Source organism: Epinephelus moara, chromosome 16 (assembly GCF_006386435.1).
Source record: "Epinephelus moara isolate mb chromosome 16, YSFRI_EMoa_1.0, whole genome shotgun sequence".
Classification (NCBI taxonomy): Eukaryota; Metazoa; Chordata; class Actinopteri; order Perciformes; family Serranidae; genus Epinephelus; species Epinephelus moara.
Window position 1 is genome coordinate 37,541,113 of NC_065521.1, and position 26,104 is coordinate 37,567,216.

Sequence of the window (26,104 nt, forward strand, 5' to 3'; positions counted from 1 at the left end):
ATCTCCAAACTTTGTCCATCTGCCATTGTGCTCCTGACTCAACTATCTCATGCCACGGCCACTTCCTCATAAGGACCAGCTCCAGTCCCTGATTGGCTGACCGACCAGTTTGGCAATACATGACGCATTTCCTGCCGTAAAGCAGATTTTTTCCGCGAAAATTCGTTCCCGGTGGCAGAGGCTTATTGCAAAGTCACTAAGTAACCTATGTAAATGCTGATAGTCTGATTTTACTGTGTATACTACCCTGTGCAACCCACATTATTTTCATAATGATATATATAGGCAAAAATGCTGTCTGTTGCTTCTTTAAGGATGGGTGCTGCAGTATTTTATTGAATACCAATTAGAGGTGAAACAGTGTGAAGATTTAATGTCACACTGACAATGATTGTAGATATCAGTATTATCACTGTGTCATTAAGATATGATGAAAATGTTGAAGTGCTGACACGCACACTGAAATCAAGTGCCTAGTTTTATATTGAAAACTACAAATAAAATCAGCAGCACTTTTGTTTGCATATATTGAAATAATAGCATAGTCAGTACCTTATGGAAACATATGAAAACCATGATGATGACGACGACACTGAAATAAGTTTAGGAAAAGCTACAGTGCCCGGCTGATTGGGGAAACTATGAAGCCTTTTTAAAAATGAAACCATACAATTGTTACTAGATTTTAAAGATTTACATCATCAGCAGGAATTAATGGTTTTGGGGCTTCTCACTTTCTTTACTGTCTTTCTCTTACCCTCTCTTAATGCAGCGTGAGCTCAGTGTCAGGTACGCTGCAATGTATTTCGATTTTACCTTCTGTGTTTTATTGTGACTGGAGATTTTGCGTCAGTGTCGTATACCGACTGAGTTCTTTCTGTGTGTCTGTCGTTCTGCATTTAGTGACTTGGTCTTAATGATAGCTCAAGACACAATAACACAGTAAAACCTTGTGATCCTAACAACCTCTATTCCCTCTCAGGGCGCTCCTGGCCTCCGCTCAGCAGACTCAGCCGCTGCCTCAGACGCTCAGCGTGTTAGAGAGCACGCCGCAGGTCAAAGGCCTGCACACCATCATCAGGTATCCACCTGTGCTCAATTAATACGGTGTTGAGTCTCTGTAACAGTTCATACAATGAAACCTTTTCTCTTTCCGTAACGCAGGAATAAAGAAACCAGTCGAGATGAGTTTATCTTCTATTCAAAGAGATTAATGCGGCTCCTCATAGAACATGCACTAACGTTTCTACCATCTCAGGTGGGTAGACTGTAAAGTGAATGTTAAAGTGGCTTTAATTAATATTTACTCAGGAATACTTTTATGTGAAAGGTGTAGTGATAAACCCACAGAGAGTTATCACCTGTCATCTGCAGTTCCCCTCACGTCTGTGTATCTTTGTTTTGGTTTTACACCTTGCTGTAGTTTTACTGTTTTGGTTCACCCTATTCTGTAATCTGTGTGGTTTGCATACTCCCTCCCAGACAGCCATCAGTTTGAAAATCAACTTGCAGAGACATGAAACTTGCTTGAGATAATTACAATAATGACACCCTGGCTGTTATTATAATTATGGGTTTGTCGCAGTGTTTGTCGCATGACAACGAAGCTGAGACTATTTTGAAAACTTCAAACTCCAGCTCACCACCCCAAGACTCCACATCTTCAAGTTATCTTTTTCCCTGTATCCGTGTTTACTTATTGTTTCTCTCAAGTGTTTCTAAAGACAAAGCCTCAAGCAGCCGGCTCTCACATGTCAGTTGTCATAGTTTGAATGTACCAACAACAAAGAGTTTTCAAAACAGTTACAGCTCACAACAACGTACCTGACAGGAAATAAAGGTGCCCGCACGCTGCCTGTGATGTGGTGTCTCGAGCAAAGTTCAGGTCTCTGCAAGTTGATTCCCAAAATCACCGGATTTCTACAAACTATCATACAAATGTCTGTGGAATATTGTTGGTGTTAAAGTTATAGCTGTAGTTGGTAACTTTTTATAAAAAATAACCTTTTGTCTATTTGCTGAAACTCTCACTACACCTACTAGTGATGCATGGGGCGACCCACAACCTACAAGTCAGGTGGTTCAGTTAAACTTGTAAGAAAGTATTGCAGGTTTTGGGTGGGTGGGCCATTTAGTGTCAAAGCAGCATTCTGAGTAAGTTAATAATAACTTATAGAAACATTGCACAATAGTCCACCTTCCACCCTTTCTTCCCCTTTTCTTCCTGAAAGAAAACACACATTTTATACAGTGATATTGACTGGAAATGACATACAAAAAGCCAACAGCAAATTGGTGTATGTGATGGTCATTAGTAGAAACTTCTAATTTCCAGTTTGCGGGTTGGGTTCGGTTCCTTGATAAATGCATATGTTTGTGATTTGGGCGGGACAGAGTAGCCCTCATAAGGGGCTGGGTCATTGCAGGTTTTATAAAACCCTGACCCATGCATCACTCTCATCCACGCAGTAGTTCATGGGACAGATAATCTGTGAAAAAAAAATCATAGCACACAAACAGTTTGTGTTTAACAGTTTGCTATCAGCCCTGCTACCAGGCTGTGCTTGTGTTAAACATAACGGCAGTCGATGACAGACTGCAGAATGAAATGAAATGAAATATCTCTGTCTATATGCTGAACACATGCATTGATAAAGTATTGTCTTCTAACTGGTAAAGGTTTTATTGCACCTACTTAGTAACAAGCGTAGTTGGCGTCAGCTAATCTTCGAGTTATCTTTACTTCATCTGCACCGCCGCCTCTGTACTGTTCTCTGACTTAACTCTGTGGTGTGTGTGTGTGTGTGTGTGTGTGTGTGTGTGTGTGTGTGTGTGAGAGTGTGTGGAGGAGGTCAGCCCGACGTGCAGACAGCAGGAGAGAGGCTGCAGCGTGATGATTAATGAAACCAAAACTTTAAAACAGTAATGATAAAGGAGCTGATAACATGGGAGCTTATTAATACAACAGTGTGTCATCATTTTGCCCCAGGGCCATTTAACAGCGGGTCTGGATACTCATCCCTAGCTGGGCCACTCAGAGGTACTTCTTGGCCGGATGTGGCCTGTGGGCCGCCAATTGAATAGGCCTGGCCTATGTTAATGTGTGTGACCATGCTGTAATACTGTGTGGATGGAGTAACAGTTTCAGCAAATATGACAAATGGTTATTTTCATAAAAGTTACCAGCTGTAGCTTTAAGTGTACACTGTTTATGGTGAGTGTGCCAAAGACAGTAATACGGTTTATATACACAGAAATGCTTCACATTAACAAGATAAAGTTCTTTATATACACACAAAAACATGCATAAATAGTTAAATTTGTATCTGCAGCTGTGGGAGTTGTGTAATATAAATAGATTTCTTTGTATCTTCTATCAGTCGTGTGTAGTTCAGACTCCACAGGGCCATGAGTACGAGGGCCGCAGTTACAACGGCAAAGGGGTGAGTGATGCTCTTGTTTTACAAGGTCTTGTTAACTTCCAGTCGAGTGTGTCCGCAGGGCTTCTGTCATCACAACCTGCTCCACTGCCTCGTCTCCACAGATCACCGGTGTGTCGGTCCTGCGGGCAGGAGAGACCATGGAGCCCGCCCTGAGGGCCGTGTGCAAGGACGTCCGCATCGGCAAGATCCTCATCCAGACCAACCTTGACTCAGGCGAACCGGAGGTAGATAAAATGAGTCATTTTGGTACCAAATGCTCCTCATGTCAGTATCTTTGGCACGTGCGTCATCTTTTTAAACTTTACATGATAAGATAATGTCACAGAAATCTCATCAAATCATCATCAAATGTTTTGATTGTTGTTGTTTTTTCCTCTTTCTTCCACATGATGTGTGTCTCCGTGGTAACTACCCTTCCTGCTTTCGTAACCATGGTAACCTGTCTCCTCCTCTCTGGCCTCGCCAGCTGCATTACCTGCGTCTGCCCAAAGACATCAGCGAAGATCATGTCATCCTAATGGACAGCACAGTCTCCACCGGCGCTGCTGCCATGATGGCAGTGCGAGTCCTGTTGGTGGGTGGATATTAACATCATTATTCTTCCCCTCTCCTCTTGGCCGGTCACATGTGTTTTATTACTCACGTGTGTGGTTATTGATTGGAAGTTTATTTTTGTCCCGCTGAGATTAGATTAGCGTTATTTCTGCGAAGTGAAGTGTCAGATATTTCCTTCCCTTGCTTTCCCTTAACCCTGTGATGATGATCAGGCGCTGACAGTTGTTGCTGTGTTGTGTGTGGCTGAGCAGGATCATGAGGTGCAGGAGGAAAAGATTGTGTTGGTGTCGCTGTTGATGGCGGAGCTCGGGGTGCACTCTGTGGCCTACGCCTTCCCGAAGGTCAAAATCATCACCACGGCTGTAGACAAGAGTCTGGATGATTTGTTACATGTAATTCCTGGTATCGGTAAGCCATTACGTGCACGCACTCCCTCATTCTGTTAAGGCATGTGTCACACATTTTGTCCAAGTAGAACTTATTCGCCTTTTTTAAGTCTCTAAACCTCTGGAGAACTTAAATTGGAATCACAGATGACGTACAAAACTATAACTTCTACTTCATGAGTTGTTTTTAGCACACAACCCCGGCCTCAGTGTGCATGGTTTTTGCTTTCATGCACGAGATAAAAATGTCCACAGTCTTTGCAGCAGATAAAAGATAATAAACCTTTGTGTTTCAAGTTGACAGATTTCATTTCATGTCCCAGTAGATTCTAATTTTATGCTTGTGTCACTTCAGATCTGGAGCGAGCAATGCTCTCGATTAGCACTATAACTAAACTACACAATATGCATATTGGATAGGCCAAACTGTCGTCTGTAAACATAATGACATACAATTACATAATGAAACATTACTTGCAACATTAGGATGAATATTCAGTGTGTTATGTTACACCAATTAATTAGTCTCTCTGTTTGTGGATCAAACACAGTTTCATCATTTACGAAAACCATCACTGAGTGCTTATTTCCAAGTCTTCCAACCTTTGCAGCCATTTAGTTTTACTGTGCTTTCATGCTGTTTTTTCATTATTTTCTAACCCGCTGATACACAGCAGCTCTGGGTCCACTGTCGTGTGTTTTCAGGGGACTTTGGGGACCGGTACTTTGGGACAGACGGGTCCGACAGCTGGAGTGATGACGACCAGGATCAGCCGTCATACTGACACACACATCTGTGAGCCACTGTGAAAGAAAATACAAACACTACTTGAAAACTCTCGTTATTGTGCATCCTCCTCTTCAGACACAGACCAGCAAAAAACATAAAAATCACTTTGTGTACTTTACATGAACTTTTGTACTCTTATACAACACATGACTGTTGGTCAGGTTGTATGCAGGTAGGATATTCTGTTGTATTTACAACTGAGTGTTCATAATTTTCATATGGATGGGTGACAGAGCTGAAACGGTGCCATTACTTTTAAGGTACAACAATGCAATAACAGTGTTATTATATACTAAATGATTTTATTCAGGATTGCACCAGCTGTTCATGAATCCGCTCTCAGTAATTTCGAAGTAGTTTCAAACTAAATTGGGTTTCACCATTATACCTTAACTACTAAGGACTTTATATGTAAATCGGTTGCTCACTAGCATCTATAACATTGTGCAATGTAAACAGAAAGTCACTTAAAGCTGTAATACACTTTACCAAACAAGAGTTTACAGGTATGCCACTGGCTCTCTGAAGCTTTGAGCTAAACGCTAACACCAACATGCTAACGTGCTCACAATGACAGTATTAATGTGCTGATATTTAGCAGCTAATGTTTACTACTGGTATGTTCACCCTTAGTTTAACATTAGCAGGCCAACAACTGTGTGAAGAGAGTTAGTAGCCTAGGCTATTCATGTAGTTTAGAATTAGCTGAGTGGGACATATCCATTTAAGCTAACCCAACTGACTGTGTAATCTACATTTTAAGTGCGCTGTGGGTAATTTTGTGAAAAGTAATTTTAAATCTTCAGTTTGCATCATTTCTAAACAACAGTTTATTCATCAAGTGTCACGTAAGACATGTCGACCAAACCATCAACTCTTTACTCTTTATATAAACTGCTCATATTAGCAAGCTTAGCAAGCGTTACCTTTGTCAGTTGGTTTAGTTAGCTCTGCTACAATTTCACCAGGCAGTTAGCACCCACCTGACTTAAGTGTAATTTCCATTTTGAAATGTAGTAATTAAAATCCTCCGTTTACATCATTATTAAACAGCATTTTAATGTCAGGTCTAACGTATAAACCACAAACCATTACCTTTTTACTCTTTATCTAAACAGCTCATATTAGCAAGCTAACGTTAGCTTTGTCAGTTGGTTCATTTAGCTCTGCTACAGTTACACCTGGCAGTTAGCAGTAGTCAACGTCCGATTATGCTAACCCAACTGCCATAATCATATTTTGAGCTGTACTCAGGGTAATTTTGGGAAAAGTAAATTAAAATCTTCAGTTTTCATCATTATCAAGCAGTATTTTAATAATTAAGTGTTAGGTGAGACGTTTTGACCAAACACCATTAACTATTTAAGCTTTATCTAACTGGCTCATATTAGCAAGCTAACGGTAGCGTTCACAGTTATCTCAGTTAAATCTGCTACAGTTTTACCTGGCAGTTAGCAGTAGGAAATGTCTGATTATGCTAACCCAACTGGCTTTAGTGTAATCTTCATTTTGAGCTGTACTGTGAGTAGTTTACATCAGCAGTAATGTCAGGTCTGATGTGTCGACCAATAAAATGAACTTGTCACTCTTTATTTAAACGACTCATATTAGCAAGCTAACGTTAGCTTTTTCAGTTGGTTCAGTTAGCTCTGCTATAGTTTCACCCATAGGTTTCACCTGGCAGTGAGCAGGTATGAGTATCCAATTATGCTAACCCAACTGACTCTAGTGTAATCTACATTTTGAACTGTACTGTGGGTAATTTAGCTGGAACTGCCCATTGGTCCGACAGCCCATTATTCCGACAGCCCATTGGTCCGACATCCCATTGTTCCGACCATATTAAACCCATTGTTCCGAAGTCCTGTTGTTCCGAAATCATCATGATGCCCTGTGGTTAAGGTCTGGTTAGGTTTAGGCACAAAAACACTTGGTTAGGGTTAGGAAAAGATCATGGTGTGGGTTAAAATGGAAAAAGAAAGTGACAAACACATAAGCCGTGAGCCTGCTTTGCCTCAAGCCTTTCCCAGCTGACCCAGAGCCGGTCGCGGCGCACCATCAAGGCAGAAATACACCTGCCGGGAGCCATTCAGCACTGCGGAAAGCTCCCCACACAACCCGGACCCCAGAGTTAATAACAGGAGGTTATGGTGTTTCATTCTCTCCTCTCTATGACACTTGTATCTCGACCAGTAGCCTACTTTTGTTGCGTTTGCTGATCCTCTATGGTACACAAACACAGTATAGCCTAGTATAATCACATATCGGAACAACGGGACGTCGGACCAATGGGCTGTCGAACCAATGACATGGACCCAATTTAGCAAGCTAATGTTAGCCTTGTCAGTTGGTTCAGTTAGCTCTGCCACAGTTTCACCTGGCAGTTGGCAGTAGTAAATATGTGATTATGCTAACTTAACTTACTTGAGTGTATTCTACATTGTCAAGTAGGCCTGTGTTGTTAAACCGCTTGGTTTCATTTTTCGTAAAATCTGACCCCAAAACCCTGTGACTCAATTATGTTAATCCATTTGAGGAAAAAAAAACACAGCTAATTATAACTAGGCTTAGATTTAATTCATGATCAGCTGGTGCAACTGGTTCAAGAATATTCTCTGGTATAAATTCACTCATACTTTGCTCTAATAAAACATTTTTATATATGTGATAAATGCACATCTACAGTAGAGTAGAGATTTTATATTTAACATGTACCACAAATCTTAATCTTGTAGGTTTACACATTCACAATAAAATGCCTACAGAAGTATATAATAAATCTTAAATTCAGGGTAAAAGAAAACATGTTGGAGATTTAATTCAGTTTTCTGTCCTCACTGCCTCTTTCTACTTCTACTGGACATGTTTATGTGTCTGCGCTGATCGTCCAGCTGTGGATCAGATCATCAGAGCGAGGTCACGGAGGGTCACAGGCTCACTCCTGAATATTTTCCACGGTCCTCTGACTCTCAGGGTTCAGATACGGGCCACTCGGCTCCACAGTGTGATGCACTTTAAAGCCTGAGGGGGTCAGTATAGCTCACATTTAGCTTCTCTCTGTGATTTATAGTGTGTCTGTGAGAAATAACTGTGTCTTTACAGTACAGAAGAATGCACACAGACTCACCTGAAACACCTCATTTACACAAGTTAAAATAAGGATATCTGGTGTCATGAATGGCAGGTTTACAATCTTGGAAACGTTCTTTTTATTCATGATTTTACTGATTGATGTGGTGAAGGATACAGTGTTGTAAAGCTCAGTGACAAACATGAGATAATGGTATTAATGTGATTTCAGGGCTACAAAATGAGCAATAAAAACCTGGAGCCTCGCCGTTTTCCCTCCCCCCGTTGTGTTCACACAGTTTACTCCAGACAACGAGCACACCTCGTGATCCGCTGGTGATAATAGTGATTCCCCCAGCTGGTTTGTGACCTCACGCTCAGTATTATCTGTCTGATCCTGGTGTCTTTTCACTCATCATGTACCTTCAATGAATCTGGCAAGTCTCATTCATGTGTTTATTCAGCCATTCATACTCCTCATAGTGAGATTAACACATCACATAAGCTGTGAATGTTGTATCATCTTCACACCTACAGCATCTCTCCCCTCCTACACGTTTGTTTTGGGCTGTTTTTCTTTTTTTTCTCTCCCCCCGTGTGATAGCGCCTCACCAAGCGGGTGACACTGTGATCACGGATGTCATACGACGCACGCTGTATTCTCCAAGACAGCAGAAGACTCGCTCGCCCATGTGACTACTGCCTCAAGGTTAACCTGTTACCATGGAGACAAGCCCGCCAATGAAAATTCAGCAGACGGTTGCGATGTTGACTGCAAGCTTTTTGTTTTAAGGGGTGACCTATTTTTTTTTTCCTTTCCTCCCCCCCCGACCACCACCACTACCACCCCTCCACAGCTACTCAGACGCAGACCCCACTACTCTGGCACGTGCACGTGCACACACACATTCAAACAGATGAGGGGAAAAAAGGCTACTCAGACACACGTGCACGTCACACTCCATGTGAAATGAGGTTGTAAGGTTGTACACAAAAGAAGCAAGGGACAAAGGAAACAAGCATATAAAATAATATATGAAACACATTTTTAGATCTTAATTTGACCCTGAGATTATCAGTGCATAGGTATGTAAAGATTTTTCTTTGATACGAGCTGAAGACGTGAATCTACAGGCAGCTTTAGAGATCAGAAGTAAAGGTTTAAATTAAAAGAGAGTCTTTGATCCATCTGTCGACAGCAAAATGAACTCTTGGTGATATTTAGTCTTTTATAAAGAAGGTTGTCTTCAACGTCACTCAGCGAATTCCACTGTCTTTCACTTTTTAATAACTGACACTATGAGATAAAACATCTTTTTTTTTAAAGTGCCACTTTATTACAAAAGTATAAACTTGACTGACATTTCATGAATAGTAATCTTGATATAAAACATTACAATCTTTTGCACTTTAGCACTTAATTACACGCTTTGTCGAGTACAAGACCCTGTAGTCTGAATAGCAAACACACAACATTAGCTGCCACATTTAACTTAGCTGTTGGCTTTTCCAAGAACACACCGTAGCTTCATGGCTTCAAAAACAACAAACAGAATTACACTGAAGAATTTACATTGCAGCTGTTTTTCGCAGTTTTTGTGTCACAAGATAAGTCATTCCAAAAACACAATTAAACATAATAGAAAAAGATAGATTTCTTGACACTGATGATATATTTATTATTCTTTCTCTTTTGTAATGTACATACACATTGCATCAACATACAGTATAATCACATTGTTTGCTGGGGATATTTGGTCAAATGAGATCGTCGTTACTGTCCAGGATTCAGGTGTAAATTTCCGTTATCTTCGGGGGGTGATGCTCTGCCGCTTCTTTTGCTTCACATTTTTGTCATTTCTGCAATATTTTTCACACTGATAACAGAGAGAGGAGTTCATCGATGGAGTGATGATGGGACATGACATTTGCTAATACACATCAGTTCTACTGTAGCTTTCCAAGCTGCACTATGGTGAAACCCAAGCAGATTCATATGACCACAAGGCAGGGACTATGTAGATGAACGGTCCACAGACGTGAGTGAGGACTGAGCAGAGAGGGAGGCGTGAATGTGTGTGTATGTGTGTGTGCGTGTGTGGTTGTGTGTGTGTGTGTGTGTGTGTGTGAAGGCGGGGGGGTTGAGTGGACTGTCTCCACCTTTAGGACTCGAGCAGTTCTCTTTTGTTTCATCTGTACCGTGTGTGTGTGGCGAGAGAAAATTAACTCTCCTCTCCGCTGCACAGAGTCCCACTGAGCCAAACACATCCTTAATCTAACTGGCTTTGTGCTCTACAGAGAAATAAAGCAACACACTAAAAATAAATAAACAACCAACGACAATAGAAAAGAAAACATTCATATAGAGGTACCACATGACAGTGCTTGATTTTTTGTTTGTTTTTTTTTATCCACTTTTTTTTAAGCATGCAACTTGTAGCAGGCAAAGTGCAGAAACAGGATCAACAAAGTAAAACACTTCATTTACAGACGGCAGTGGAGACAGTGTTCAGTCCATGTCAGATGAAACAAAACATGACGGAGGGAAGTATCCGGTCGGTTTTTAAACATGATGATGGTCTAAATTAGTCGAAGCTTTTTAGGAGGAATGCAAAATGTGTGCAATTCTTTTTTAATAATACTCTCATAATTGTTTCTCTTGGTCCCTGAGCTTTCAAGTATTTTGATTAGTAATTCGTTCCTTTATATCATTTAAATTCCGTCCTGAATCACATCTTGACCAACTACAGGGAAGGCCTGCTCATGATAAGTGCTACCAAAAGATTTCACACAACGCTGTGTGAAGTCCCACTAGGACTTTTTTACCCGCTAGAATTGAGGAAGAATTTAGGCTTTTTACTCTTTTTGTGCTTTGCACATATTTATCAGTAAAATAGAAGTGCTACTGTTACCTACAGATTGCTCTGCGATGGTCTTGTGCTCATTTATTATTCACTACCTTTGGATTCCTTTTAAGGTTTATAGATTGGACTTTGTGTTCAGCCCAGGTCATAACAGATCAACATTACTGCCCCGAGGCCTCGAGAGCCTGTGAGAGGCGTGATGTTATGACTTGAATGTAAACAGTATGTGTGGGTGAGCATGACAGGGGCTCAGCCGTCACTCCTTGTGGTGTTAGCTCAGCTCCTTGTGTTGGAAAGATAGGGGTCACAGTGCAGCCGCCGCCTCAGAGCCCTGTCACGTACATCTCCATGCCGTCGTTGAAAGTGAAGATGGTGGTGGTACTGGAGGTGGCCGAGCCCTGCTTCAGGTCGCCGATGCTCTCGTACAGGTTCTCCCCCGGCAGCAGCAAGGCTTTGGCGGGCAGGTGCTGTAACTTGGGGGTCTGCTGCGTCGGCGGCGGGGGAGGGGGCTGCTGCTGCTGCAAGGGCTGCTGGGCTTTCTTCCTCCTCGGCCGCAGGGTGGCACATGTGTTGGGGGGCCGTTCTCGCTTCCAGGCGCCTCCGCCTTCCATGTTCTCATAAGCCAGATCGCACTCCTCTGTCCCGATGGACTCGTAGCAGTGGTCGTCGAGGGGCCCTCCGACTGCTTTGCCCTCTTGAAGGGCCCATGTCTGGGGTTTTACCACTACACTAAACCCCCCGTCCCGGTCTCGGTCACGGTCACCGCGACCCAAGGTCCGGAAGCCAGGATTGGCTGGGGGAGACCCCGGCACAGCTCTCTTCTTCTTTCCCGGTTTACACACCTTCGAGTACATCTCAGCCACCTGCGGTCAAACAACACCACACTGAGGTCATGAACTTGAAAGGAAATGTGCTCATTAACTAACTTTATTTGACAAGAATATCAAAACCTCTGTCAAGTCTGTAGGCCTACGTTAAATATAAATCTGGAGCCAGCAACCGGTTAGCTTAGCTTAGCATAAAGACTGGAAACAGGGGGAAATAGTTAGCCTGGTTTTGTTTAAAGCTAACAAAATCTATCTGCAGTACCAGACACTCTAAAGCTCACTCATTTGTTTAATCCCTACGAAAACCAAAAGTGTAAAAATGCAGACTGTACTCATGCACTGTTTGTTTGTATACCTCCGAAAAGTAATGCAACATAATTGGTATATAACCCATGTCATCATGAGACAGTAATTCTTCTTTAACCTGCACGATGATCGAGGGTAAAGAAGGAAGTAATATAAAGACCAAAAGTCCAAGTAGGGAGGCAGGTCGGGGTGACTTTACTCGAGGAGACTGTTGTTTGGGACTGTGTGAAACAAAGTGAACTTTGAGTTAAGGTAAGGTACATCGTCACCATGTGTCTTTGCCCAGACCAAACTAACTTTAAACGTTAAACATCAGTACATCCTGCCAAGAAATTGTCTGACACATAAACGCTTGTAACACTTTGGTTTTTGTACAGATTAAACAGACAAGGTATAATGTTTAAGAGGTACTGGTAGGTGGATTTTGTTCACTTTGGACAGAGCCAGGCTAGCAGTTTCCCCCTGTTTCCAGTCTTTATGCTAAGCTAAGCTAATTCATACTCACCAGACAGACGTGTTCAACTGCAAAGTGAATAAGCATGTATTCCAAAACATCAAATTATTTCTTTAACCTTTTTAAATATTCTGTCTGCTTTTCCCACGCTGTTACCTTTATAGGTGAATGCCTCCTTGTACGTTTTTACGACACAAGAAAACGAAAAAATGATAATGAAACTTTAAAATTATGAGTCACATCATTCAAATACTGCAAAAATATGTCATTTTCTTTGCTTGAATTATGAAATAGAGTTGCAACTTGGAGAGCAAGTTAAAAACATGTCTTTATTTTGCAGAATATTTCTGTGAGGATTTCGAAATACCCTCAGAAAATGTTCACTTTTAAAACTTCTTGGTGTTTAAAAGATCATCGAAAATTTAGTCTTACTGTAAACATGTGCTTTGATCAAATGCACTGGTAACAGTGTGCATGAGTGACACAAACCTGGTCTGGGTTACATCTGTTTAATGGTGATATAACAGACACAGAATACGGAAACTGTAAATCAGTCAATCTAATATTAAAGCCACTTAATTGTACATTAAAGGGGAACATTGAGAACAGGAAGCGTCAGCACAGTAATTTAACTAATAAACCAGGCTGATGCAGGGACTGAAGAGTCCTCACTCACCACAGCAGCAGACGGTTGTATATTCTCCACTGTGTGAGCACCCAGCGGTCCCAGGGCTTTATTTTGGTGCATGAGCATGTCCTCATCCTCTGGAGGCTTCCAGATGTACTGCTCTCCGTTGCCCATAAACATCACTTCCTGTCAACAGAACAACAAATTGGGGCAGAGCCTGTCACATGTTCATCTTCTTTAAGTATTTGTGAATATTAAAGCTGCTTTCAAAAAAACTGACGGAGTTCATAAAAGACAAATTAACCTCTTTAAGCATGCAGACGTGTTGTAGCACAGAGCAGGCATTAGACATGTATTAGATTGATTTCATACAGTATTAAACAGATTTTCCCTGGAAGGTCGAGCTAACGTGAGGAACCATGTGCTTATGTTCTGGATGACTCAATTTCAACATGTTGCGTCATCCACAAGAACATCAGTGGCCAACAGCCCTGCGAGCAGACAGCGTACACATGTAAGCCTGTGAACTGTGCGTGTTACTGAACTCAGGTCACAGCAGATAGCGCGACCTCGCTGACCTCATGCAGGGCAGCAAATGGTCTCCCACTGTCACCTGGAGGGGAGCACAAAGCCTTTATGCCCACAGTAACAGCACAGTCTGCCTACACTCCTGCTGCTGCGAACATATGGAGGAGGTGACACTGCTGAGAGCAGAAATACCCCAGCATCACCAAGAAGTCTTCGACAAATAAACACAGCTCACTGCCCGCACTTCAGAGTAATGTCCACAGAAGTGCTAACATATCACAACACCACGCACGATGAAGCCGAGTGCAGAGAAAACTGCAACGCTGGCACAATTACAACCGTGTAGATCCTCTGCAGCATCAACAGGAAATCTGACAGAAATACTCTCCACTGTACCTGGACGACGCGCTGCATATTAATGTGTCTGATACTGATGCTGACAAAGAACTACAGACGTTACATTCATCACAGACATTTTTTACACGTATCAGTGCAGCCAGCAACAAAAATCTGAGCCTGACAATCAGAACAAAGATCCCAGAGATGTTTTAAAACCAAACTCAGACACTCACTGCGTTCTGAATCACATACTTTGTCTTTTTACTTAATGTTCGCACTGCAGCTGCCCTTACAAAGTATACACTGTTACATAGAGTATGCACACAATAGAGACATGCTACTCTGTTATAACATTGTGCCTTGAACTTTGACCCTCTTCCTCATGTATCTGTCGCATACCGTAGTGCAAATTTTAAAGTTAAAAGCGATTTGAAACACAGCAGATCTTAATGTTGCCACTTAACGCTGTTTGCCGAACCAGAGACAGAGGTCAACCCACAGAGCTCTGCTGCTGTTACTTTGCAGTGTATGAAGTTTTAACTTCAAGTTTGCAGATTGTTTGTGATTGATTACAGTCGTTGCGTCTTCTGTCAGCTGTCAATGAGCTGTCATCTATTTGCGGCTCAGTCGATTTGACATATCCCCCTGCGCAGAGGACTGTGGGTCAGAGTAGCCAGAAAATCATTCTGCTGCAGAATGTGCCCGGATGCATTAGAGCATCCTGGTATCTTGGCATACTGCATTTGACATACTGTTTATTGGAACATACGAAAGCTTACTCTGGCATACTAAATAGTATAGTAGTATGAGTAATGGAAAGCACCAACTCTGTGTGTTTGAAGCAGACTAAAGGGCCGCCTTAAGACCGACTCCAGCCCTGCGTGAAAACAAACGGCCCCCTTGAGGCCAGTCTGACAAAGCAGAGGAAAACAGCAAGAGAAGCTGTCTGCAGTGCACATTCCTGGTAGATTTCTTTGTAATTCGAATGCCATATTTTTACTGCTTACCTGGCAATTGTTGCAACCACAGATTATCTAATGAGCCTTCAGAGTTACAGATCTGTTACTTAAAGCTGTAGCCGGTAACTTTTATTAAAAATAACCTTTTTTCGTATTTGCTAAAAATGTCTGTGTATTCACACAGCACCAAATGAGAAAGATAATCTGTGAAAAACATCATATTCCTCTGCCTACTGTATTTTCTTGCAGTGCCTCTAAAGGCCTTACTGCAGGTGAATGGAGGAATCTCTAACACAGCTGTCAGTCATGTCGAACTGTCAAACGAGGCAGTGCTGATCAGATAGGAATCAAGATTCTGTCACTGCGTTGCCTGTTCCTCTCCTCAAATGTTTTTAGAAGCGTATTTTAGTGTACTGTTTTGCTGTAAATGAGACAGTTGGTCTGGCTGGTGGGTGGTGTTTGGTTCCTCAGTAGCCTGTATCCAGCAGAGGGGCCAGGTCACAAACTTTCTAATTTTGTTTCTGCTGTGCTGGCATCTGATTCTAGCGAATTCCATTAGAGGCAGTAGTAGGGGAGGAGGGCACTTTTGACACTTGAGTCAAAAAACTTTATTTCCCTTTGTAGTATGATATTTGGCAGTATGGCTCTGTTCTGGGGCCTCTTTGCCTTTCTTAGGCCTACACAGAAAGCCTCTTCCACGTGCCTACATAAAAAACCTAAGGCAGAGAGAGCACACCTTTCTGCCCTTCCATGTGCAAACAAGGAAGGCCTGAAGCAGAGAGAGCAAACCTCCCTGCCCTTCCATGCGCCTACATGGAAAGCCTAAGGCAGGGACAGCAGCAGCAAAGACACCCCAGGAACAGAGCATCACCAGCATCAATGACAAACAGAAATGACATTGATAAGTCAGACACAGCATGAAAAAGAGGAGCTGGGGTGGAGGTGGGTTGCAAAGCAGCTTGCAGAGGAAGCAGCAACAGTAGGCAGGCTGGAGCAGTTTAAATAGGGCACACTGAATGAGATTGGCCAATTAGTTGCACAGAAAGAAATCATGTAATCTATCAGCTGCTCCATCAGTCGATTGGCTGTTTGAGATCAGCTGATGTCCTGCCTGAACTAACACTATGCTCAGTTTCTTTCAAAATATAGTGACAGTGTCAGCAAATATGACAAAAAATTATTTTAATAAAAGTCACCAGCTGTAGCTTTAAATTGGACTTTCTGGATTGTATTTCACATCTCATGTGTACCTAAAGCAACACATCCAGCAAAGCCTTGTCTTTAGCTAACACGACCATCTGCCAAGAGTCTACAGCCATGCTAGCAGCTCTTTGAGACTGTGCTTTGAGCTAAATGCTAACGTCAGCAAGCAAACAGTAACAATATTTACCATGTTCACCAACTCAGTTTAGTGTGTTAGCATGCTAACATTTGCTAATGTAAAAAAAAGTACAGCTGAGGCTGATGGGAGTGTGTTCCGGGTGTTTTGCAGGAATTTGGTCATAACCCAAAGTACTGGACAAAAGTTTAAGATGATGGTGGCACTAGACTAAAAGTCAGAGGATCACCAAAGTTAATACAATTAATCCTGAATGTTAGCACCAAATTTAATGACATTCAGTCCTATGATTTCTAAGACATTTCACACAAATGTCAACCTCATGCTGGCATTAGAAGAAAAGTCAGTGGATCACCAAAGTCAATAGGATTTATCTTTTGAGACACATGAATGTCTGTACTGAACTTCATGGCAATTTATCTGACAGTGGTCGACTGAATGACAGACGAACATTTCCCTCCATAGAGCCACAGAGGCCAAATGGCCCATCAAAATTACCAAAATCTGGTCTTTCCAAAATTCTCCTGACAAACACATTTACCCAAAAACATAACTTCCATGGTGGAAGTAATGAACTGACACTTTTCAGGCCTTTCTAGTAAAGTCAGTGCACAAGGCATCAACTTCCATCTTAATCTGCTTTGAATGAGCTCATCCACTGCTCCGCTCAGACCTCTGGAGAACCACTAGCAACCAAACTTAGCTCCTCACTTCATCTCCCCCTCAGGTCATCGCTTCCTCACTTTCTTCAGCTCATAAAACTGAATCCTGTTCACCTCTACAACATTACAAGATGATGCTGTTCAGGCCGATCGGAAAAAGATGTGCTGTTATTGCCCTTTTGTTTTGAGAGGCAGCAAATACAAGGGCACCAAAATTATGTGAGAATTTTTTTCTCTTTCCATGAATAACCAGTTTTTGTGTGGGCATATTACTTATTTTCATACTATTTTTCTGCACTTTATCTCATCTCTTCCCGTACAGATAATCAAATTAAAGGCCTAATCTAATCTCTATAATCAATAAAGAGTATCTGTCACTTGGAATTATATGTTGTAGATGTTTAAAGTTTCTTACACATTCTAAATAGAATAATGTTAAAGCTGGGGTAGGCAGTTTTATTTTGGCGTCATTCTGCAAAAATCTCTAGATAAACTTTGAGCATATTGTAATTTAAGTGGACTGAAAAAAAACTAGACTCCTGGACCTCTGCTTGGCTCTACTTTCAGGCTGTAGATAATCTGTGATGGGAGACTTCTGGCAAAACCTGATTCACTGGCAGAGAGTCCTTCAAAGAATTTTACTCTTTCAGCATTAACAATTGTCTACACTGCAAAGCAACTCAAAAAAGGAAGATGGACATATCAAAAAGAGTCTAAAAAAAGTCTGACAATAAACAAAATAAAATCTATCAATATCTGTGAAGACTTTCAGAGATGGAGAGAAAATGTGGCTAACCAGAGATACAGGCTCACGGCTGCTGCTTCAAGATCACAATAATGTACCTAATGTTACCTAGAGCCTAGCCTAGTGTGTCCTCCGCCTCATTCCTACCTTTGTGGGGGGAGAGTGAGCAGCAGCTCCCCAGACGGACCCCAGTCAGCAGCTGTAGCAAGCAGTGCAAACCCCAACTCCGAGGGACCAGACAGCCCGCTGGATCATCAAACTTTCTGTTGCTGCTGTTACACCCAGCGCTGGGGGTTCATACTGGTCAAATTCAAGCTGCTACAGCTGCTGACCAGAGGTCTGTCTCCCAAACTGCTGCCCGATTTCCTCTAAGGGTACTTTCACAACTGCCCTGTTTGGTTTGGTTCAATCGCGCTCAAGTTTGCCCCCTAAGTGCGGTTCATTTGGGCAGGTGTGAACACAGCAATCACACTCAGGTGCGCACCAAAACAACCAGACCGAGACCTTCTTGAAGAGGTGGACTCAGTCTGGTTACAAACGAACTCTGGTGCGGTTCGTTTGTGGTGAGAACGTGTTCCGACCTGGATGTGAACCAACTGCAGTCACATGACACATTGTTTGGGTTAAACATGAGCATGTTACAGTCCTGGAGGATTATTAATGTGCACCTCCTCCTGTACTGCCTTAATATGCACATTCAGCACATCCAATGCATCAAAACATTGTTTTCTAGTTGGAGCCGCGCCTCGTTTTCAAACTGTATGGTTTGACTAAAATGAACAATGACAGCAATATAGTCCACGATGAGCAGCGCTAAAATCAACCTGCGTAGTTGTCCCTCCATTGTGACATTACAAAGTGTCACATTTATCTTGCAAGTGTACTCTTCTTCAACGTTTTGTTTACTTCCTGGATTTTTCCCACATGGAAACTCTGACCAATCAAGAGCAGCTTTCTCACACAAGACATTTGATCTGGTCCGCTTATAAATGCTGCCTGAACTTTGTAACAAAATCAGTCCCTGATTCGGACTAAAGCAAGACAACTCTAGGTCTGAAAGCATCCTAAAGCAGTCCACAGCGGTGGGGGGTCTAGCTAAGTAATTTTTGTCTGATTTGTTGTCTGATAAACAGAGCAAGAGCCAGGGGAGGGGCTGAGCGTGCTACTCCACTATGAAATAAGATTAAATTAATGATTACTGTGTGAATCACGTGCATATACTCGTGGTCGTCTGATGGGATGTGCTTAGGATAGAGAGAGGTGAGCTGTGAGAGTGCACCTTGTCCTTGTGTTAAAATGTTTCTTGTCAAACTACTGAACTGTATCCAACTGTTTTGTAAACTTTCAATCATTAGATTAAAAAAAATAGTCCCTCTACCAACCTTTGGAAATGCCGGGACATTGAAAGCGTCCACATTTCTCCGGGGCAACTTTGTACTGTGAGGGTGTGGTGGAGGAGGGGCAGGATGTGACGGCGGGGCGTGTCTTGGAGGTGGCACTGGCGGCTCCCCCATATCCGTCCCGCTGTCCCTCTTCTGGGGAGCCTTGTCGGCCTTCCTCAGCTTCCTAACGCAGGCATACTCGGCCGTCTCTGGAGGATGAGGGGGAGACATGACCTGGGCCTCAGGTTCGGGTAGCCCTCCTTCTACGTCGCCGTCTGGGTCTGGGGGCGCCGGGGTGTTGGCGGGTACGGCCGGAGGGGCCGGGGTGTCCGTCTGCCCGGCCCTGCCTACCATGGCGTACAGGGCATCATCAGTACGTGTGGTGGAAGAGCTTCGGCCCACTTCAGAGTAAGTGTGCTCTCCGTCCTCTCCAGTCCCAGAGGGGATCTGGGGAAGCTGCCTGCCTTGAGAACGAAGGTCAGAGTTAGACCTGCTGGGCAGAAGGTCCACACTGGCTGGACCTTTCTTTTTAGATGCCTCTGAAAGGCATATACAGGCCATCACCCACCATGAAACAGAACTCACACACATTTACTCCTCTTGTTCTGGACAAACATTTGTGAACATGAATAAATCCCTCGCTGGTACAGAGAGACAATCTGGAGCTGACAGTAAACTGGGAGCTGACGTAGATGTTTAAGAAAACGCGTCCAAATTGACTTCATTCCACTGCAGTGGAAGCAGGACAAATATGAAGCAGGACATATGCTTATATTTCTTCAAACCCTCTCAGGCTACTGTCACTGTGCCCACAAACACAGTTCCCTGTTGACTGTCAGTGATGGAGCTCCAGGACTCGTCTTGGCTCTCTGATTTCTGTCTTTGAGAGAGAGAAAGATGCGTGTTCAGAAATCAGGACTGAACAGTCGAGTGGAATAAGGCTGAGTTCAGTAAATGCAATGTGAATTCTGTTTCAGGGTAAACTGCATCAGGGCTTTGCACGAATTTAGGGTCAGATCAGATACGGAGCACGTGGAGGAGAGTGTGCAGTGACAAATGTTTAACATTTACCTAAATATTTATTTGCATTTTTTAGGGGGTAGCTACTGTTTTTGTGGACTTCAAGGCTGGCAATAATGAGGGAGGATGAGCCAAATCAGAACATGCTACGGTAACTTGTCATGCTATTTATCTGATAAATTCACCAATTGATTTTCCATGTTAGGCCATCTCATGGACTCCATTTATTCTGTTGTATCTCCATTGTTTTTTGATTTTCATGCTTTCAAATGTGCTGATAAATGACATGCTTGCAGTGGTGGATGAAACATAAAATACATTTACTCATGTGCTGTACTCAAAGAAATACTTCATCTGCAAAATGACCATTTGTATATCAGTTTCTTACCCTGTGTAACCTTGAGTTCACAAAGAAAACTTTGTTTTTATCGTTTGGCTCCACAGTGAATGGCCTTATGCATTATAGATGTGATCTTCATAGAAAGTGTTTTGATACTTCAAGACCATTTTGCTGATAATATTTATGTACTTTTACTTAAGTTGCATTTTAAATTCAGTACTTGTAATATTTATGGTACTTCTTTTGTTTCAGTAAAGGATCTGAGTACCTCCTCCACCACTGCATGTCTGTGTGTTTGAGAACGTTCCCCTTTAATGATGCCAAAACTGCTTTGTCATGCAGCTAAAACAAGACCAGACGGTTTGGTTCCATGGAGGAGTTTTTCACCAGACGACAGAGAGAGGTACCGTTCACAGAGCACAGGTCAGGATACGTATGTGAAGGATGCACTCACTTTTGCCATTGCAGTTCATCTTGTTCATCTCAGTGTCAGATTTACTGATGGACCGCAGCTTCGACTGCCTGAGTATACCCTGACAACACACACACACACACACACACACACACACACACACACACACACACACAGAGGGCCAGTTAAACTCTAATTAAGACTGAAGAGGTGTCCTCTGAATGATATTGTTCCCTGGTGAATTAAGTTGCTCCAGCTACCTCGGCTGTAGCACAAACAAAACATCGAGCAGCGTGTTGCCTGATACCTACCATGTCCATGAGACGGTGTTTTCCACCCTCGCCGGGAACATTGTGTGTCTTCCCCTTCCTGTAAACACAACCGCTCTGTCACACAGGTTGACACTTACTACAGTGATGCGCTTCAGTGTGTGTGTGTGTGTGTGTGTGTGTGTGTGTGTGTGTGTCTCTGTGTGCAGAGTTTGAGTCACTGTCCATGTCTGTCTGAGTCATCTTCTGACTCTGCACGTGTGTGTGTGTGTGTGTGTGAGAGAGAAAGAGACAGAAGAGTATGTGTGCCAGTGGTGGTACATTTACTCAAGTAATGTATTTCAGTACAATTTTGAAGTACTTTAATTTTGACTTAAGTATTTCCATCTTATGCGACTTCATACTTTTACTTCACCTCATTTATTTGACAACATTAGATGCTTTGAAAAATTCAAATTATTATCACAAAATATGAATCAACAAATACATTTTGATATATTTTTATAGATGGACTTAATCAGCAGTATATAAAGTAATTAAAATTAGCCCGACCTTTACCAGCATGTACACATTAATACATCAATATTTATAACCCAGTAATAAAATACTGAATATGATTCTGGATAAGTAAGTATAGTAAGATTTTAAATGCAGGACTCATAACAAAGAATTTCTACACTGTGGTATAACTACTTTACTGAAAGGGGCAGTTCACCCCAAATTCAAAAATATATAATTTGTTTTGGTGTGAGTTGCAGAGTGTTGGAGGTATCAGCCATAGAGATGTCTGCCTTCTCTCCAATATAATGGAACTAGATGGCACTCAGCTTGTGGTGCTCAAAGTGCCAAAAAATTCATTTGATAATTCAACAGCAATGTCTCTTTGCAGAAATCATGACCCGGTTGCTCAAGATAATCCACGGACCTTGTTGCGAGCATATTCATGTAGGAACTATTTTCTTTCTACCAAACTACACCTGCCTACTGTGTACAGAAGGAAGTGCGCATCTACTCAAGGACGAGAGGCTCATACTCGTGATGGCATTCTCTTCTGCTGAGCTGTAACATTAGGTGCAAGGTGAGCTAGCAGTAGATGCATGCTTCCTTCTGTGTGATGATACAGTGGAAGGATGTAGTTCAGTAGAAAGAAAATAGTTCCTACATGAAACTGCTCACAACAAGGTCTGTGGATTATTTTGAATAACCGGGTCATGATTTGAGGAAAGAGACAATCAGTACATTTACATGACATTAGAGAAAAATCATTTATTGTGTTAATCCCAGTAAATACGGACTTTTAAAATACATGTTAACATGTTAGTCCGTCTGAAATTGTACTAAATCGAATTTCTCAAAGTCAAATTAACACACCCTGATAATGCATTTGGGAGTTGAGTTACCCCTGCATGTATACAGTCAATCAGACCCCAACTGGCCAAGTTGCTCAACACATGCTCCACAGTATCTGCCCTGGGCTTTGACCCAGAAACTTAAAGTATTAAATGTGTAGCAGAAGAAGAAGCCAGTAACAACATGGCAAAATCTTCATGTAGAGCCGTGAATTTTTGGAAGGACAAAATGTACTGCTGTAAAGTTGTCTGTCAATCACAAAAAGTTCCAATCCTAACTGAAAGCTGAAAGGGGGCATATCGCCACCTGTTGTAGCGGAGTCAGACATACTTTGGTTGATAAATCAATTCCCTTCCTGTGCTTGTATACCGGGACAAGGACAGTAGTCCAATTAAATGGCCTAGTCGAGCTATAACTGTAGCTTGATGTTTTGTGTTTTTTTTGGCACTTTGAGCGCACCACAAGCCAAGTGCCATGTAGTTGCATTGCAGACATCTACAGCCAATATCTCCAACACTCTGCAACTCACACCAAAGCAGTCTAGACTGATAAACAGCACTACAGGTAAGATGTCCCTTTAGGTCAAAGCTCTGAGTCCTCCTTCTTCTAGTCACAGAGGACATTTTACTGCAGTTCCTTTCCTTTATGTAGATACTTTAAGTACATGTAGCTAATAACACATCTGAACTTTTACTTAAGCAGGACGTTTGTTTGTAGTCGAGTATTTTACATTGATGTATTGCTACTTTTACTTAAAGGGGAACTTATTCCTGTGGTGTAAGGCAGTCCAAAAATATTACTAAACATAAAAAACTCTCTCCTGAATCCAAAAACTAGAGTGCTAAAACTCAAATTTGTGATGTCATCAAGTATAAAGTCTGGAGCTGCTCCATAGACAATGAATGGTGAAGGATGTAATAGATGACACTGAGAGCACCCAGGGGAATGTTCTGAGTATAAGGGTACACATACCCATTCATTGTCTATGGAGCAGCTCCAGACTTTATGCCCTATGACATCACAATGTTGAGACTTACTTCTTTGATTTCTGGCTTTAAGAGAGAGAAGCTCATGTTTACAGCAACACATTGTCACTCCGACCTCGTCACATATTGACATTTGGTCATGGACCTTCCACATCCACATACGACATAAAAGGTACCCTGGGTGTTGGTCGTTGACGTTCTGAGATGTGAAGTTCTGCCTGTTATATGCATTGCCTTCTTTCAAAATACACTTCTGTTTTCACAGGAAATTTACATACAGTCTCTTTCAAAATAAACTCACTACATCGGTTCAACACCCCAAATTGATGTTATTTTTCCTCCAACATCTAATGCAGGTGGTTTGGGTTTATAATCTTACGGGATGTGAACACAGCTCCACAGGGTGGAAGTCGGTGTTTCTTGGACCCATCCACCACAGCTCCCACCCACCCTACTTGGACCCACCCACCCTACTTGGACTTTTGCCGCCATATCATTTGTTCTTGTCCCACCGTGTTTCCCTGTTGACGCCGGCTGCGTATCATGCCAGCGTTAAAGGACTGCTTTTTTTCGTCAGTGTCTGATGCCGAAAGTCACTGCCCAAGAGCCGGATCTGACGACTTTGGAGTGAGACCATGTGGTTTACAAATATTGGAATTCTCAATTTATTTGTTGATCTCCTGTAAGTAAAGGATCCCAGCACTTCTTCCACCACTGGTGTGCGCATGAGCGTATGTGTGTACGTGTGTGTTTGTGGTCATGTGTGCACGGCGCCTCACCTCTGGCAGCCCACGCAGAGCACCACGATGAGGATCGTGACAACAAAGGCTGAGGCAGCAGCGATAGCACCCAGCAGCAGGACCTTGCCGTAGGGAGGAGCCGTGAAGTTCAGCCCGTCCTGCATGGAGGCCATGTGGGAGCGCTGACGCTCACTTGCTCTCACACACACTCACACTCACACCCTTACAACTCATCCACGCAGGGAAGTGCCACGGTCTCACTGGGATCTGCAGCGAGAAGGCACAGAGTGGCGCTTAATTACAAAATTATCTAACCCTTTACAAAACATTAAGCAGGTTAACAAAGCAGCAGAACCAGAAGTAAAATATTCACAGTAAAGGGAAGCAGCAGTTTGAGGAGAGGGAGAGTGAGAATTCCCGTCCAGCGCTGAAGCAGTGAAGTGAACAGACATTACGCCTCCGGCATGTGCTTCTGCTTTACCTTGTTGGAGGGATTACTGAGCTTTGTGTGTCACACTTACATAGACATCAACAGCATACCTGCAAAGATTTTCAGTTATCTGGGTCTGCATAGCATAAAAGTGAGCTGGTAAAGTAATCCAACGATCATACATTTAATTCTCTGCTTTATAAACCAGACATAAATCATCTCAACACTCAGAGTCGACTGCTGATCTGTTTGCCAGGTAGCTGCTGCCATGCATATGTGTATATTTCTGATGGTTTCAACCATTCAAACAAGAACAAACATACATATTGAGAAGGTACGATGAGTCACAGCCAAAGATGAACATGCCAGCAGGCAGAGTAACCTGAAACACTGACGGAGACAAGTCTGAAAGCACCGAGAGCAGACAGAAACATCTTTCCTGCTTCTCCTCCGCTCCTCTCTGCTTGCCAGACGATTTCACGTTTTGGCAGCGTAATATGTTTCAAATAAACAATAAAAAATAAATAAAGAAAACACACGGAGCCATAACAAAAAGACCAAACAACAAGCCTGTTCTAATCTCTGTCAAATCATGCCATCTGTCTGCTGTGACTGTGTGTTTTCATGTGTGTTTATTTGTCGCTCGTCCATCAGCAACAACACCAGTGAGCGGCAGGCTGCAGGAAACATACCGCCTGGTTTTGTCCAAAAGTCTTGTTGTTGTTGGGATGATGATACTTAACTGTCTGTGTATGTCTGTCCAAATGTCTCTCGTGTATTTGTTCAGTTTATAACGACAGATTTTCTTCCAAGCAAAACACTCCATGGTGGATCTTGTACTTTTAGACTTCTTCAATCCTCCTCACTATAACGATCAAATCTGACGCTGTAGTGTTATATATTCCACACAGATCCTCCTCTGTCCGCACAGACTATAATCCTCACAGTTTAAATTACTTTAACAACTTGTCTGTAGTCTGAAAAATGTGTATCTTCTCTGAAGGTCTGCCAAAACCTTGGACACCTCAAGACTGCTGCCTTTTTTTTTTTCCGGCTCAGATAATTTATCTTTAGCACTGCAGTAGGGGTCTATTAAACATAGTGAGGTCTTATAAGGATTCAAGCAACCCGAGCTCGTTCTTGCCTCTTCATCTCTGAATCATCAGTTCATGACCTCCTAATTTGGTTAAACTTAATTTGGGGTTCATTATGCTTCATCCCAGACAGATATTACCCACTTAAACTGCACAAATATTATTCCAATCGGTTGGATTGTTGCAC

The 26,104-nt window shown here is 42.4% G+C and overlaps 2 protein-coding genes across 4 annotated transcripts in view; one reads left to right on the forward strand and one right to left on the reverse strand.

Annotated features, from left to right (window-relative positions):
- Positions 1 to 8,493, forward strand: part of uckl1a (uridine-cytidine kinase 1-like 1a) — a 22,060-nt gene extending 13,567 nt beyond the window's left edge. The window contains exons 8-15 of the mRNA XM_050066260.1: positions 773 to 789; positions 983 to 1,081; positions 1,165 to 1,258; positions 3,381 to 3,443; positions 3,545 to 3,667; positions 3,910 to 4,017; positions 4,250 to 4,406; positions 5,090 to 8,493. Of these exons, the coding sequence (XP_049922217.1) occupies positions 773 to 789; positions 983 to 1,081; positions 1,165 to 1,258; positions 3,381 to 3,443; positions 3,545 to 3,667; positions 3,910 to 4,017; positions 4,250 to 4,406; positions 5,090 to 5,169 (741 nt within the window). The 3' untranslated portion in view covers positions 5,170 to 8,493. The remainder of the gene's footprint in view (positions 1 to 772; positions 790 to 982; positions 1,082 to 1,164; positions 1,259 to 3,380; positions 3,444 to 3,544; positions 3,668 to 3,909; positions 4,018 to 4,249; positions 4,407 to 5,089) is intronic.
- Positions 8,494 to 9,557: 1,064 nt separating this feature from the next.
- Positions 9,558 to 26,104, reverse strand: part of si:dkey-70p6.1 (uncharacterized protein LOC570575 homolog) — a 28,425-nt gene continuing 11,878 nt past the window's right edge. Inside the window, exons 2-7 of one of the 3 annotated variants that reach the window (XM_050066264.1) lie at positions 24,433 to 24,660; positions 21,360 to 21,417; positions 21,091 to 21,169; positions 19,277 to 19,623; positions 13,371 to 13,508; positions 9,558 to 11,970 (exon numbers count right to left, since the gene is read on the reverse strand). In XM_050066264.1, coding sequence (XP_049922221.1) covers positions 11,431 to 11,970; positions 13,371 to 13,508; positions 19,277 to 19,623; positions 21,091 to 21,169; positions 21,360 to 21,417; positions 24,433 to 24,566 — 1,296 coding nt within the window. In that variant the 5' untranslated portion in view covers positions 24,567 to 24,660 and the 3' untranslated portion in view covers positions 9,558 to 11,430. Of the gene's footprint in view, positions 11,971 to 13,370; positions 13,509 to 19,276; positions 19,741 to 21,090; positions 21,170 to 21,359; positions 21,418 to 24,432; positions 24,661 to 26,104 lie in introns of those variants that run through there. The other 2 variants (XM_050066263.1, XM_050066265.1) reach the window with 2 other exon arrangements.